The 14024-nt window shown below is 41.2% G+C and overlaps 1 protein-coding gene across 1 annotated transcript in view; it reads right to left on the bottom strand.

The window, feature by feature from the left end:
* Positions 1 to 3055, bottom strand: part of LOC143290889 (epidermal growth factor receptor-like) — a 17634-nt gene extending 14579 nt beyond the window's left edge. Inside the window, exon 1 of the mRNA XM_076600445.1 lies at positions 2801 to 3055. Coding sequence (XP_076456560.1) covers positions 2801 to 2939 — 139 coding nt within the window. The 5' untranslated portion in view covers positions 2940 to 3055. The remainder of the gene's footprint in view (positions 1 to 2800) is intronic.
* Between the last annotated feature and the right edge of the window lie 10969 nt (positions 3056 to 14024).

Below are 14024 nucleotides of genomic sequence, written 5' to 3'. Positions count from 1 at the left end.
TATGTATACAAGCTATGTCAGCAGGAGGGTAGTCCAGGATTGTGTCCTTGTTTCATCGAGGGATTGAACCTAAAAAGACAGGGTGAATTTGGAACTCAACATCGTGGAGATGGTTGAGCAGACAGCACTCGAGCGAAGAGGCAGGCATTGCCCCAAGGTCCGTGGCTTAAGTGACGCCTTCAGCAGCAGCGAGTCCACGAGGGGTGGGGCGTGGGGGGCCGAGCTGATGACTTTAGGTGTGGAGTGATGGCCTAGAGGTAACGCGTCCACCTAGGAAGCGAGAGAATCTGAGCGCGCTGGTTCGAATCACGGCTCAGCTGCCGATATTTTCTCCCCCTCCACTAGACCTTGAGTGGTGGTCTGGACGCTAGTCATTCGGATGAGACGATAAACCGAGGTCCCGTATGCAGCATGCTCTTAGCGCACGTAAAAGAACCCACGGCAACAAAAGGGTTGTTCCTGGCAAAATTCTGTAGAAAAATCCACTTCGATAGGAAAAACAAATAATACTGCACGCAGGAAAAAATACCAAAAAAATGGGCGGCGCTGTAGTGTAGCGACGCGCTCTCCCTGGGGAGAGCAGCCCGAATTTCACACAGAGAAATCTGTTGTGATGAAAAGAAATACAAATACAAATACAGACGACTAGGAGACCGAACATCGTAAGATGTGATGTTGCTGGTTCGCCATCTTAGGTGAAAGTCCTTTCTTTCTTTCTTTTGCTTTCGACAGCTACGCAGTCAGGGTCGAAGTCCGAGGGATGCCACAAACTCGGACGTCCGGCGAAGATCGGCTACCGTCCCCCAGAGCTTGGTGTTGAGGTCAGCACCCCCAGGCCAGGACTTGCTGCCGCATCTTCTCATACAGGGGGCAGTCTTGGAGAATATGGGATGGGGTCTGGTCAGCCTGGCCGCAATCACATAGGGATGTGGCTGCCACTCCAATCCTCTTCAGGTGTGCTCGGAGGCCGCAGTGTCCTGATGGGATCCTGGTGTGCCTGGTAGGCTCCGTTCAGGGTGACCCAGCCTCTTCGGAATCTGCTGCGGAGGAGAGTTTTTGCTTCCTCATACGTGGCAGGAACAGTTGGCTGTGTGAGCTGGCTTTCTTCCTTAGCAAAGAAAGTCCTAAACTGACAGGCTTTGAAAATAAACAGTCCCTTTATTATCATCATATCATTCAAGTATAAAAGACCTGTTGTTGTTGTCAGGTGGAAGATAATGTATATATGGAAAGTTGATGTGCAAGAGTTTTGTGATTTTTTTAAGTTTTCAAAATGGAAATGTTCATCACGTGAGTAGTCACATGATAATCATGTAGTAACAGCGAGAAGACAAAAGTAGCCACTCGGACATGTGAAGGAAAAAGGGGGAGTGCTGTTCCATAGTCCAGGAGCGAAAGGCTCGGAAGACAGACTGGTGAGAGTGAAGGTGTAAATAGAAGTTTGGACATGAGGTGACAGGGGAAACGAGAGACAGAGACTTAGGCGAGAAGAAGTGGAAAAGAGAAGAAGACAGAGAAATGTTCTTCAAGAACTCTTGATTTTTTATACCATCTCTTGCCAGCAGATTGGTTATTGGAACACAAGAACTGTAGTGTGAATGTGTAAATGAAAACCTGGATTGGTTATTGGAACACAAGAACTGTAGTGTGAATGTGTAAATGAAAACCTGGATTTGTTATTGGAACACAAGAACTGTAGTGTGAATGTGTAAATGAAAACCTGGATTGGTTATTGGAACAGAAAAACTGTAGTGTGAATGTGTAAATGAAAACCTGGATTTGTTATTGGAACACAAGAACTGTAGTGTGAATGTGTAAATGAAAACCTGGACAGGAGTTTAGAGTATTCCGAGTTTATGATGTATAATTATTGTCATTGCAGTTTGATTTTTCTTTTTTTCAGTTACATGCTGTGTTCAGAATTTCATTTGATGTGTGTAAGTCAATAATTATTGATGATCAGTGTATAAACGTATACTGTATCCTCGGTTATGTGAAACAAAAGAGGAATTAATGCAAAGTGTTGTTTTCTGTGTATAAATGTTTGCTTGGGAGTGGAATAGATGCCCAGTGACTGCTAGAGTGCATAGATACGTGCATGATTGAGAATCGAACCAATCCGGTTGTGAGCTGGTCCTGACAACTATATCAACTGAATTCACATTAGCAAAACCAATACATCCCCCCCCCCCCCCCCCCCCCCCCCCCAACCTGGACAGAGTCACATGTTTGTCAATGACTTAACCTTAGATGCACGTACGTAGTAATACTGGTGACCACAACTGACCACGAAAGTCGTTAAAACAAAGATATAGGAACGAGAAAAACATGAGGTAAAATATGATCGTTTTTATTCTTTTCAGAAAACAATAGACACACACATTCAGCCCACTGCTGTTGACTGTTCACATGGATCATAGGTAATCAAGACGATCTATAGAAACAAACCAAGAAACTGTACCTCGTGTCCTATTCATTCAAATATTATAACACACACACACACACACACACACACACACACACACACACACACAAGCACGCGCACACGCACACGCACACGCACACAACACACACAAGCACGCGCGCGCACTCACACACAAGCACACACACACGCGCGCGCGCGCGATAACAAACACACACACAAACATATATTCTGTCACACTCTGTGTGTGTGTGTGTGTGTGTGTGTGTGTGTGTGTGTGTGTAGATATAGATAGATACATAGATAGAATATAGAATTTTATATAGAGACAGACAGACAGAGACAGAGAGACAAAGAAACAGAGAGACACAGACATACCTTTCTCCTCTCCCAACACTGGAACCGGATCCCCTATGGTGGGACAAGGCAGCACGCACAAGACGACGGCACCAACAACAACAACAACAACAAGACGACCTGCAACACTAAAGCTCGGAGGACGGACGCTCGGCTCCATAGTGTGTGTGTGTGTGTACGTGTACGTGTGTGTGTGTGTCGGTCAGTCACTCCAACGAACAAACAGTGGAACAGGAATAAAGCACAGTGCGCACGCTTGGACCACTCCTCCACTGAATGAATCAGTCTGGAAAGTGGCGAGACCGTTTGGAAAAGTACGGTATTCGTCTATGGTGTGGTGGTGGTGGTGGTAGTGGTGGTGTTGGTGTGTGTGTGTGTCGAGGGGAGAGGGTGGTGGGATTTAAAGGACCCGTTGTTGCAACGATACGATGGGGAGGAAAAAAGGCATCTCTCTCTCTCTCTCTCTCTCTCTCTCTCTCTCTCTCTCTCTCTCTGTCTGTCTCTCTTGCTGTTTTATATTCACATTAGTATAATATATTTTTAACTTACGCAATGTATGCTTAAGTGTGTGTAAGTGTGCGTGTGCGAGAGAGAGAGAGGGAGAGTGAGAGTGTGACTGTGTGTGTATGTGTGTGTTCTGTTGCGTTTTTTCGTTGTTGTTGTTTTTTAATGTCGATTATTAATACCATGTTTGTGCCTCTGTGTGTGTGTGTGTATGTGTGTGTGTGTGTGTCTTATTTTTACCATGCTTATGCCTTTATGTAGTATAGTATTCGCATTCTATAACTTTAAGTAGCATTGTGTAGTGCATGCAATGACATATAATGTAGTATTGTGTGGTGTAGGCCCTGTTTCAGGGCGGGGACTGGATGGAAAAAAAGCGCGCCAGTGCTTATCTATCATCCTCGATAATAAAGAATTTGTCTTGTCTTGTCTTGTCTTGTCTTGTCTTGTCTCTCTCTCTCTCTCGTCTGCACACTCTGTGTGTGTGTGTGTGTCTCGCCCTCCCACCACACATACATAAAAAAGAAAGTTTTTTTGTTTTTTTTAAAGAATGAAAATAAAAAATGAAAAAATAAAATAAAATAAAAATAAATAAAACAATTCTTTTTAAATGCTGATGGCTCTCTCTCTCTCTCTCTCTCTCTCTCTCTCTCTCTCTCTCTCTCTCTCTCTTTGAAGTGTGCTAAAAGTGCTGATCCAGATGAGGTTATTGGGGAAGTGTTATAACATACCAATGTTATTGCCAGATGCTAGATGTTATTGATTTTCTTACTGTTTCATTCAACGCTGTTGTTTTTTGTTTTGGTTTTTTGTTTTGTTTTTGTTTGGTGGGGTTTTTTTTCAAAGTGGCACTTTTTCTTTACAATGGGCAGAATCTATCATTATAACATTGCATAAAAAGGTGACGGTAATAGCCCCGACATGTATCGCGGAACAGCCCTAACAAGTATAATAAGTAAAGTTTATTCGCATATTTCAAAATTGACAAGAGATTAACTCAGTGAGCATGATAGAGAAGAAGAAGAAAAAACTGTTGGGGAACAAGCAGAACTGATTACTGATTATAATACCACTGATCGTATCTTTCCATTGCTTGCGTTAGTACAGAAGTATTTGTCAAGCAATATGAAACTCTGCATAGCTTTTGCTGACTTAAAAAAAAAAATTTAAAAATTTAAGCCTTCGACTCTGTTAACCGTAATATATTATGGAATGTTCCATGGAAAATCATGTGAATGGCAAGATTTATGAAGCTCCGAGGGATGTATATGATTCAATATTTGCATGCGTGCGCTATAATTGTGCACATCGGGACATTTTCCGTGTCCTCGTAGAATAAAGCAATGATTCTTGTTAAGCCTAAATATGTTTTCTTTTTTTCTTTTTCTTTTTTTCTTTTTCCATTAATGAATTAGCATTTCGGTTATCAAGGAAAGGTAAACATGGTATTCAAATGATTCCAAATGCTGTCGAAATATGTTCGTTTTTATTTGCTGACCTCAAAATTTGCTTGAAACCTCAAAATTAGTTGAATATCTTTCTTTTTTTTTAAACAAGAAGCAAAAAAGCAGATCGTTTGTCCTTACTGTGAATTTCGATAAAACAAACGTTATGACTTTTTCGCAATGGAGGTCACTTGTTTGCTTGTGAGAAATGGTATCATGATAATGAAGAACTAAGAGTTGTACATTCATATAAGTACTTTGGTTTACTGCTTATAACCAAATCAGGCTTTAACTCTCTCCATACGAACGGCGAAAGAGACGACGTTAACAGCGTTTCACCCCAATTACCGTCATCAAAATATTGCAAGCGGAAGGCTCTTATACTGAAGAGGTGAATGCTGACAAAGAATACCACAATTCTGACGACGGAAGCTAAAGGTTGGGTCATTCAGACACCCACTGGACATCCGAGGGGTCTGTGTAGAGAAGAAGAGAGGACTGGCCGTACTGAGTGAGTTAACTTGGCATGGGATGAAACTTGTCGTAAAGGTAAGAAAAATGCATTGGAAATACTTAAGACAATGAGAAAGTTGAACTGTATTGATGTCAATGTGTTCTGGAGAATGTTTGATATACTTACTCATACAGCTGAAATTTGGGGATGATACGAAAATGAGCAGATGGAAAGAGTACATACTTTTGCAGTTAAACGTTTGTTTTTTAGATGTTCCAGCATGTGCCTCAGAGAAAGTTCTGTATGGTGAAACCGGGCTATATCCTTTATATCTGAAAACTTACGTTAAGTGTATCAAGTATTGCTTGAAAAAATGTTCAAAATTGCCACAAAGTAGACTTTATAAACGGGCATAATATATGATGTTAACCAAAATATGGAAAGGAAAAGAAAATCGGACTTATTGTGTAAGAAACGTTTTGTCAGAAAATGCTTTTGCAATAGTGTGGATGTGTCAAGGTGTAGGGTAGCAAACTCATATTTCAGAATTTAAATGCAGACTGCTTGATATGTTTATACAAAAGTAGCATTCAGACATGGAAAGAAAAGATAAGTACAGCTTGTTCCATTCATTTAAAAGTATATTCCAAACTGAAAAATTCCTAATTGTTATAACGGACAAATGGCATCGTACAATGCTTCCACAATTTAGATTAAGAACTGTTGGCTTTAATGCCAACAAAAAAAAAAGGTTTATGCCAGGAACGTCCATAGATTGTCCATGCCCTTTGTGTGACTCCACAGCTGATGATGAAATTCATTTTATAAAACCACTCGGGTACACGGCTACATATGTGTCATTGCAAATCAGACGATGATTTGAGAAACGAATGTGTGATTTTTGAAGAATTCTTTAGCATGTTTAACATCAGAAGACCACGAGGTAATAAACTTGATGGCAAAATTTATAAGAAGCTTTGAAGATTAGGCAAAAATCACTGCTCACAGCTGCAAGCTGCATGGCTTGATTTGACCTTTTCCACGGTAATGATTGATGGAATCTCTTTCATTGGTGAATGAATGATGCGTTGGGTGAACTGTTGATTGCTACAAATTTCTTCCAGGAAATAACTTTCTTTTTTGTTTTGTTGTTTCGTTTCAAAAATTGTTTTTACCATGTATAATTATTACTTTATTCTAATGTTTGTTATGCAATGAAAATATGTTGATTCATTCACCCATGTCATAAGAACCTCATGGCCCATGACATTACACTGCCCCCCTCCCCCCTCCCCCCACCTCTCTCTCTCTCTCTCTCTCTCTCTCTCTCTGAGATTGTCTTTCTCTCTCTATTAAGTAATCCGTTTGTCGCTCCATCTGTCTCTGTCTGTTTGTCTGTCTCTCTCTGTCTGTTTGTCTGTCTCTCTGTCTGTCTGTCTGTCTGTCTGTCAGTCTCGGCTTATATTGCTCTGACGAGAAATGAAACGACAGGCTGACATTAAGAGTTGCGGTAAACGTCGCTAGTTGCATTTCCTCATGTCTCATTACTGGACTTCAACTGACAGGAGAAACAACCCTGACCTCTTCACAGATAAATTATGGCCCAGTGGAGCTGGGTACCGGTTCGAAAACTGGTTTTTAACCATTATTTCTTCTCCTTTTTTTTCAGTACCAGTTTCTAAATCCACAAGGACATGCACAACTTCTGGACTAACGCTAACACGCACTCATTCGTTTGGATGCTCCTCCTGCACACACACACACACACACACACACACACACACACGTTCTTTCAGGAATCTTTGATTCTGTTCGTTTTTATGAATGGAAAAAGACAAGTGTTGATTGTGCACGTGTTTTGTTTGTTTTTGTTTTTTGTTGTTGTTGTTTTTGTTGTTGTTTTTTGTTTTGTTTTGTTTTTGGTTTTTTGTTGTTGTTGGGGTTTTTTTTTTGGTTTTTTTGTTTTGTTTTTTTTTGTTTTGTTTTTTTGGGGGGGTTGTTGTTGTTGCTGTTTGTTTGTTTACTATCTAATTTCAGTTTTCAAATAAAAGTAATTAAACATAGGCTTGTCAGTTATAGGTGGCATATTTTTTTTTTTAAACACACAATTACCATTGGAAAGGAATGTAGTTTTCGGCAAAGAAGTAACTGTAAAACGCCTCCAAGGTTTTAGATTTTGATATGCATATAAGGAGAACGTCGACAATGTTTCGGTTTGGAATATGAGATTCACTGAAAAACCTATTATTTGAGGTGTGATTGTCGTCAGTTCACGCAAAAGTGAAAGTTTTGCACGACTGCTACTGAGTTATTTCTTTTGTATTTTATTGCCCGTTTGTTAGAGTGTCTGTTGTTGCTGTTGTTTGGGTTTTTCTCCGGTGTAGTATAAGAACAGGGTGGCTTTAAGCAAACTGAAGAATAATTTCACGCTTTTTGATTTTTAATGGTTTTGAATGATGATAGACCTACTGTGTAAGTTTAATCAATTAGTACTTTCCGCTTCTGTTAACGTTCCCTCTTCTCTCTTTCTTTAATTCTCCCCATCCTCTTTCCTTCTGTTTTTTGCTTCTTCAGTCTTGTGTGTCGCTGTAGGACAATCACACTGCTGTGTGTGTGTATGTCTGTATGTCTGTACTATTGTTTGTATGTGTACAGATATGTATTCAATGTGTTGTTTACTTGATTTTGGCGTTTGTTTTTGCTGCACTGCTTTTCTTTTTCTTTTTGCTTTTTTTTTCCTTCTTCTTTTTTTCTTCTTCTTCTTTTCTTTTTTTTTTTTTTTTGTCCTCGTCCCTGTAACATGGGCATATGGCCTTGTGCATTAAATCATCTGAGTTCTGTGTCTCTGTAGGATGTTGTTGTTTTTTTTCTTAAAGTCATTTTCTACTTCTCTCCCGGTTGTGAAGAGTCGCTGCGGGGCACAGAAGAAATCTTCTCCAGATTCCTCCAGGTTTGTTAGTTGTGTTGCGTGAGGAAAAAAAAAGAAAAAAAAAAGAATAGAATAAATAGAATACAAAGCCTGGGTTTCAGCAAATCAGTGATTTTACCGTCCATACAGTGATATCAGTCCATGGTTGGGTTGTTGTTGTTGTTGTTGTTGTTGTTGTTTTTCCTCTCTGTCTTCCGCCTTAAACAGTTCCTTGGAGTATTGTTTTAGCAAGGCCACTTATCCCGCTGCGTGGCCGTACCCAAGTAGTTTTATTTTTCATTTTAACCTTTGATACACACACACACACACACACACACACACACACACACACACACACACACACACACACACACACACACACACACACACACACACACACACGTGCGCACGCACGCACGCACGCACTAGCTGAGGGGAAATCAAAACAAAGGTATTTTTGTGTATGAACCAATGATCTCTCTTTTTTTTTTTCTTCTTTCTTTCTTTTCTCTCTCTCTCTCTCTCTCTCTCTCTCTCTCTCTCTCTCTTTTTTTTTCTTTTTCTTTCTTTTTTTTTACACAACAACAAACCAGTCACAACACAAAACAAAGTATTTCACAAGCACACGCTTAGTTTGTGATTTTGTCAGCACTCTCAATGCTTCCAAAAATGCATTGGAGAGGTCCTTTAAACGAACCTTTGGGTCCCGTCGGCATCAAGGGGAGTTTAGGCCACACTTCCGCAGCAAAGAGGTCATTATCCCTTTACTTACACTGACAACTGTCATCAGTAAATACGACCCCTCCCGAAAACAATTTGCCCTGCTAGAACTGACGTAGAGACCGTTCCACTGCACGGGCACACTAGGTTTGACGGAAAGTACATGATGAATGAATGAATGATATTGGATACTTACATATAGTGCCTATCCTCGGTCGGGGACCAAGCTGTAAGCGCTTTACAAAATCGCGATCATCTGCCTGCGTGGGTACAGCCGACTGACGGCTGCCAATGGGCGCTCATCATTCGTTTCCTGTGTCATTAAATCAGATTTCAGTCACGCACACATACACACTTAGACAGACATGTAATTTCTTTTCTTTCTTTTTTTTTTCTTTTTTCTTTTTTTACGCGTATGACCGTTTTGTTTATTTACCCCACCATGTAGGCTGCCATACTCCGTTTTCGGGAATGTGCATGCTGAGTTGTTCTTCAGTGTTTCCATATCTGATCCACCGAACGCAGACATGGATTACAGGATCTTAAAAGTGCGTGTTTGATCTTCTGCGTGCGTACACACACGAAACGGGGGTTTCAGGCACTAGCAAAGGAACAAGTGTTTCAGTCGAAAGTTCCAGTTTCAAGCGTGCGGGCTGATCCATAATGCTGCGCCACTTTTGTTTCAAAACGTAGGAAAAAGCGGATATCTTACCGACGCATAAACCCAACTCGTGTGTGCGCGCGCGCGCGTATGTGTGTGTATGTGTTTGTGTGTGTGTGTGTGTGTGCGCGTGTGTGTGCGTGTGTATATTTATGTGTATATGTGTGCGCGCGCGTGCATCAGGGTGTGTGTGTGTGTGCCGTGTGTGTGTATATATATATGTGTGTCTGTGTGTCTGTGTGTGTTCATGATTGTGTGTTTAGATCTATGTGTGAGTGTGTGTGTGTGTGTGTGCGCGCGCGCGCGTATGTGTGTGTGTGTGTGTGTGTTCATGATTGTGTGTTTAGATCTATGTGTGAGTGTGTGTGTGTGTGTGTGTGTGTGAGCGCGTGCGTGCGTCTTCATGCATGCTTGATGAGGAGTGTGTGTGTGTGTGTGTGTGTGTGTGTGTGTGTGTTCGCAGACGCAGCGCACACACAAATGCCAATGTCATTTTCTTTCATTAGGAGAAATAGCTCTGACCCACTGTAAAAGATGAAAGTGAGAGGCGGCCGAACAGGAACGGTCTTTACCACAGTCAACAGATCAAACGATACACTGGTGACTGACATAATTATGACACACACGGAACGGGGATAGGGTTTCTTTGATAGTGCTCTGTGTGTGTGTGTGTGTGTGTGTGAGGCACTCTGTGTCTTTCTCTCCATGCCTATAACCCCCCCCCCACCCACCCACTCCGCCTCCCAACCCCAACAACCCCCGCCTGTATCTCTCTATCCCTGTCTCTCTGTATCAGTATATCTCTGTCTCTCTTTCTCGAGCTGTCTCTTTCCAGTCTCAGTCACTTGCTGTTTCTCATTCTCTCTCTCTTATTTGCATTTCTCTGTCTGTCTCTCTCCATGTCTGTCTCTCTGAATTTCTCTCAGACTTTGGTTCCTGCCAGCACTGGGTGGATGTAATTATGCCCGATTAGCAGTTGATATGTCAGTCAACGATGTGCGTTAATGAACGGTGTATTAAAGGGTTGTGTTAATTCATTATGCACTGAATGAAACAGTTAGTGACAGAAACGTTATTAGGTAAGAACTGGTTAATGAACGTATGTTCGTGTGTGTGTGTGTGTGTGTGTGTGTCAGTATGTATGTGTGCGGTGAATGAGTGTCGGTATGTGACCATATATACACTGGGCATATATATATATATATATATATATATATATATATATATATATATATCAGTATATATATATATATATATATATATATATATATACATACATACATAAACTACACACATATATGATATGTGTGTGTGCGTGGGTGTGTGGGCGTGTGTGCGCGTGCGTATGTGTGTGAGTGCACTTTTTACATGCATATTTTGTCTGTATTTACCTGCGTGCTTCTAAACGTATATGTTCCTGGACTGCCGCAACGGACACATAAAATGACATCATTTATATAATCTAATTTCAACGTGTTATGAAGTATCTTTTGTTCTGATGTGATAGCAATGCCACAACCACCACCACCACCAACAACAACTACTTCAACATTAGGAACAACAACAGTAACGACAATAACAACAGCAACAATCTACACCCTTACCCTACTCTCACACCACCATCACAAACAATTACTACAATATTTTATATATGATAGTCAGTCGTGTCCGACTATGACCATCAGAACAGCAGAGGAGGCAACTGCTGTTCCGACTATTTGGGCTAGAATTTGATTATAGTGGAGAGTGTCTTGCCCAAGTTACATCCCCACTCTCTCGGCCAAGAGGGTTTTAGGACAGTCGGCGTTGGGATGGTTCCCAAAGGCCAACCAGCCCACAAGGCTGCAGCACTAAGAGCCAGTGCAATTTTGCCTCCTAGTTTGAGAGTCATAATCTTTCACAAATGACTAAGCTGTAAATGATTTCCAATTGACTGGAGAAATAATACAGCTCTCACTTTGCTGCTTGATAATACAGCTCTCACTTTGCTGCTTGCCCAAATGTAAACTTATGTCAGTCTGTGATATAAGCCGAGTGTTGGGCCGTATTTAAAAGAGCTACATCAACATCATAGATAAAAACAACAACAACTGAGATGTTTGTGTGTGTGTGGGGGGGGGGGGGGGTGAAGGGTGTGTGCTTCCGTGCACGCGTGTCGGTGTTTGTGTGTGTATGTCTGTGTGTGGATGTATGGGTGTAGATGCATGAGTACATCAAGGCACCCCAAATCCCCTCAGTTTTTGCATCGTTACCAGATCATCGACAAGAAAAAGGATGGATGGATCAGAGATTAATTCATCGATGATTGACTGACTTTTTATGTAAATAATACACGAGCTTTAACGATCGATCGTATAGGGCAACCTTTTTACATCCGAGTTTTAACTCACTCAGTACGACCAGTCCTCTCTTCTCCTCTACACAGACACCTCGGATGTCCAGTGGGTGTCTGAATGACCCAACCTTTAGCTTCCGTCGTCAGAACTGTGGTATTCTTTGTCAACATTCACCTCTTCAGTATAAGAGCCTTCCGCTTGCAATATTTTGATGATGGTAATTGGGGTGAAACGCTGTTAACGTCGTCTCTTTCGCCGTTCGTATGGAGAGAGTTAAAATTCAAAAGAACTAGTGACATATCCAAGGGAAATAACCCTACTCCATCATTCGAAAACTGTAGCCCCGATCGTCTCCCTTGAACTCGGTTTTCCACTTTTCTAAACTCCTTGGAGTGTGTGTGTGACATGTGTAAAATCTTGATGGAATAGAGACCATGATTATTAATAGATTGACTTTTGTAAGTAATCTATAATCAAGATCATTCTTTTCTTTTTTTTTCTCATAAACAGCTTCACATCCTGGAAAATGTATGGCACATGTCTTGAATTAAGTGTGTTCTGCTCCTGGTTTTACAGGTGAAATGCCATTTTATTTAGCTCTTTTTGAGAAGGAAGTCCAGTATTGTAGATGTGTGCTGCAAAATGTGTCTTGAAATAAAACCAAGTATGTTTGCATTTTACAGGATGGTATGACTATCTTAAAAACATCTAATAGTCAAATGTGTGCTACAAAATATGTCTTGAAACGAAACGGAGTTTGTTTGCAATTTACAAGTGGTTTGACAATCTTTGACTGGGCTAAAAATGTTGTTAACTATATAAATACTTGATAAAGTTGTAAATATCATCTATATGATGATCTCGTGTCATCAGGCTCCACTGTGGCATTTCCTGAGTTATCAATGGAACATTACAGCCAAATGGTTAAAGTGTTGGACTTTCTATCTGAGGGTCCCGGGTTCGAATCTTGGTGGGGCCTGGTGGGTAAAGGGTGGAGATTTTTTCGATGTCCCAGGTCAACATATGTGCAGACCTGCCAGTACCCCCTTCATGTGTATACGCACGCAGAGGATCAAATTCACACAATATCCTGTAATCCATGTCAGCGTTTGCTGGGTTATGGAAACAAGAACATATCCAGCATGCACTTTTCTCAGACTGTACATGGACCTACCCAAAAGCATGGTCGTACTCTTGATTTGGTGATTGAGAGGCCCAGTGATGGAGTTCATCAATCATCTGATGTGAATCATGACTTGAGTCTGACCATTAATTTTGTGTGTAGTTAGTGTCCTCAACATAGACCTCCCCTCCTCTGTGAAAGTGTATCGCAGTGTGCGGAACATTCGTGCTATAGAGAGCAGCTTTTCGTGACGACCTAAAATCTGGACTCAGTGCTTTTTGGACTGTTCAGCTGACCAGTACAACACTGCCCTTCAGGCAGCACTGGACAAGCATGCCCCTGCATCTCATTGCAGGGTGTCGTCCAGAAAGGTGGCGTGTCCATGGTTTGGGTTTCTTGGTGAGGAACTGCTAACAGCGAAGAGAGAGGGGCGACATGAGGAAGCACAGTGGAAGGTATCTGGTTTAACTGTCTACAAACAAATCTACCAGAAAGCCAGGAACTTTTACCTTTCTTGTGCACAAAGCGAGACTGTTTTTTAACACAAAGATCTCCAAAGCTAAATCAAGCAAACTATATTGCATTACAAATATGCTTTGTGGCAGAACAAAATCTTTGCTTCCTTCTATCCATTTTCATTACTGCCCAGATTTGTTCTGCTAAAAAATGGTTTACCTCAGGAAAGAACTGGATTCACAGTCAGTTGTCACATCCCTTGGGAAAAGAATTTCAAGGTGTTCCTTTTGTTGCTTTCACACGTTTCAGGGACAGATGTACTTAGTGTGTTGAAAAAGTCTGCTCCAAAAACATGTGACCTGGACCCCCTTCCCACACCACTACCGTATGTGTGTTTGGATGTTGTTTTGCCTGCACTTACAAAAATTATAAATGATTCTTTAATTTCTGGTGTCTTCCCTGATGTATGCAAAACTGCACTTGTTAAGCCCCTGCTAAAGAAAGCCACCCTGGATCACAATGACCTCAAAAGTTTTCGCCTTGTATCCAACCTTGCTTTTGAGTCCAAAATATTGAAACAATTGTCTCTCCCAACTTTCAGACCAATTAGCATTAAACAACCTGTTCTCTTCTTTTCA

The sequence above is a fragment of the Babylonia areolata genome, chromosome 1 (assembly GCF_041734735.1).
Source record: "Babylonia areolata isolate BAREFJ2019XMU chromosome 1, ASM4173473v1, whole genome shotgun sequence".
Lineage (NCBI taxonomy): Eukaryota > Metazoa > Mollusca > Gastropoda > Neogastropoda > Buccinidae > Babylonia > Babylonia areolata.
This window is presented reverse-complemented; position numbering and strand designations above follow the sequence as displayed.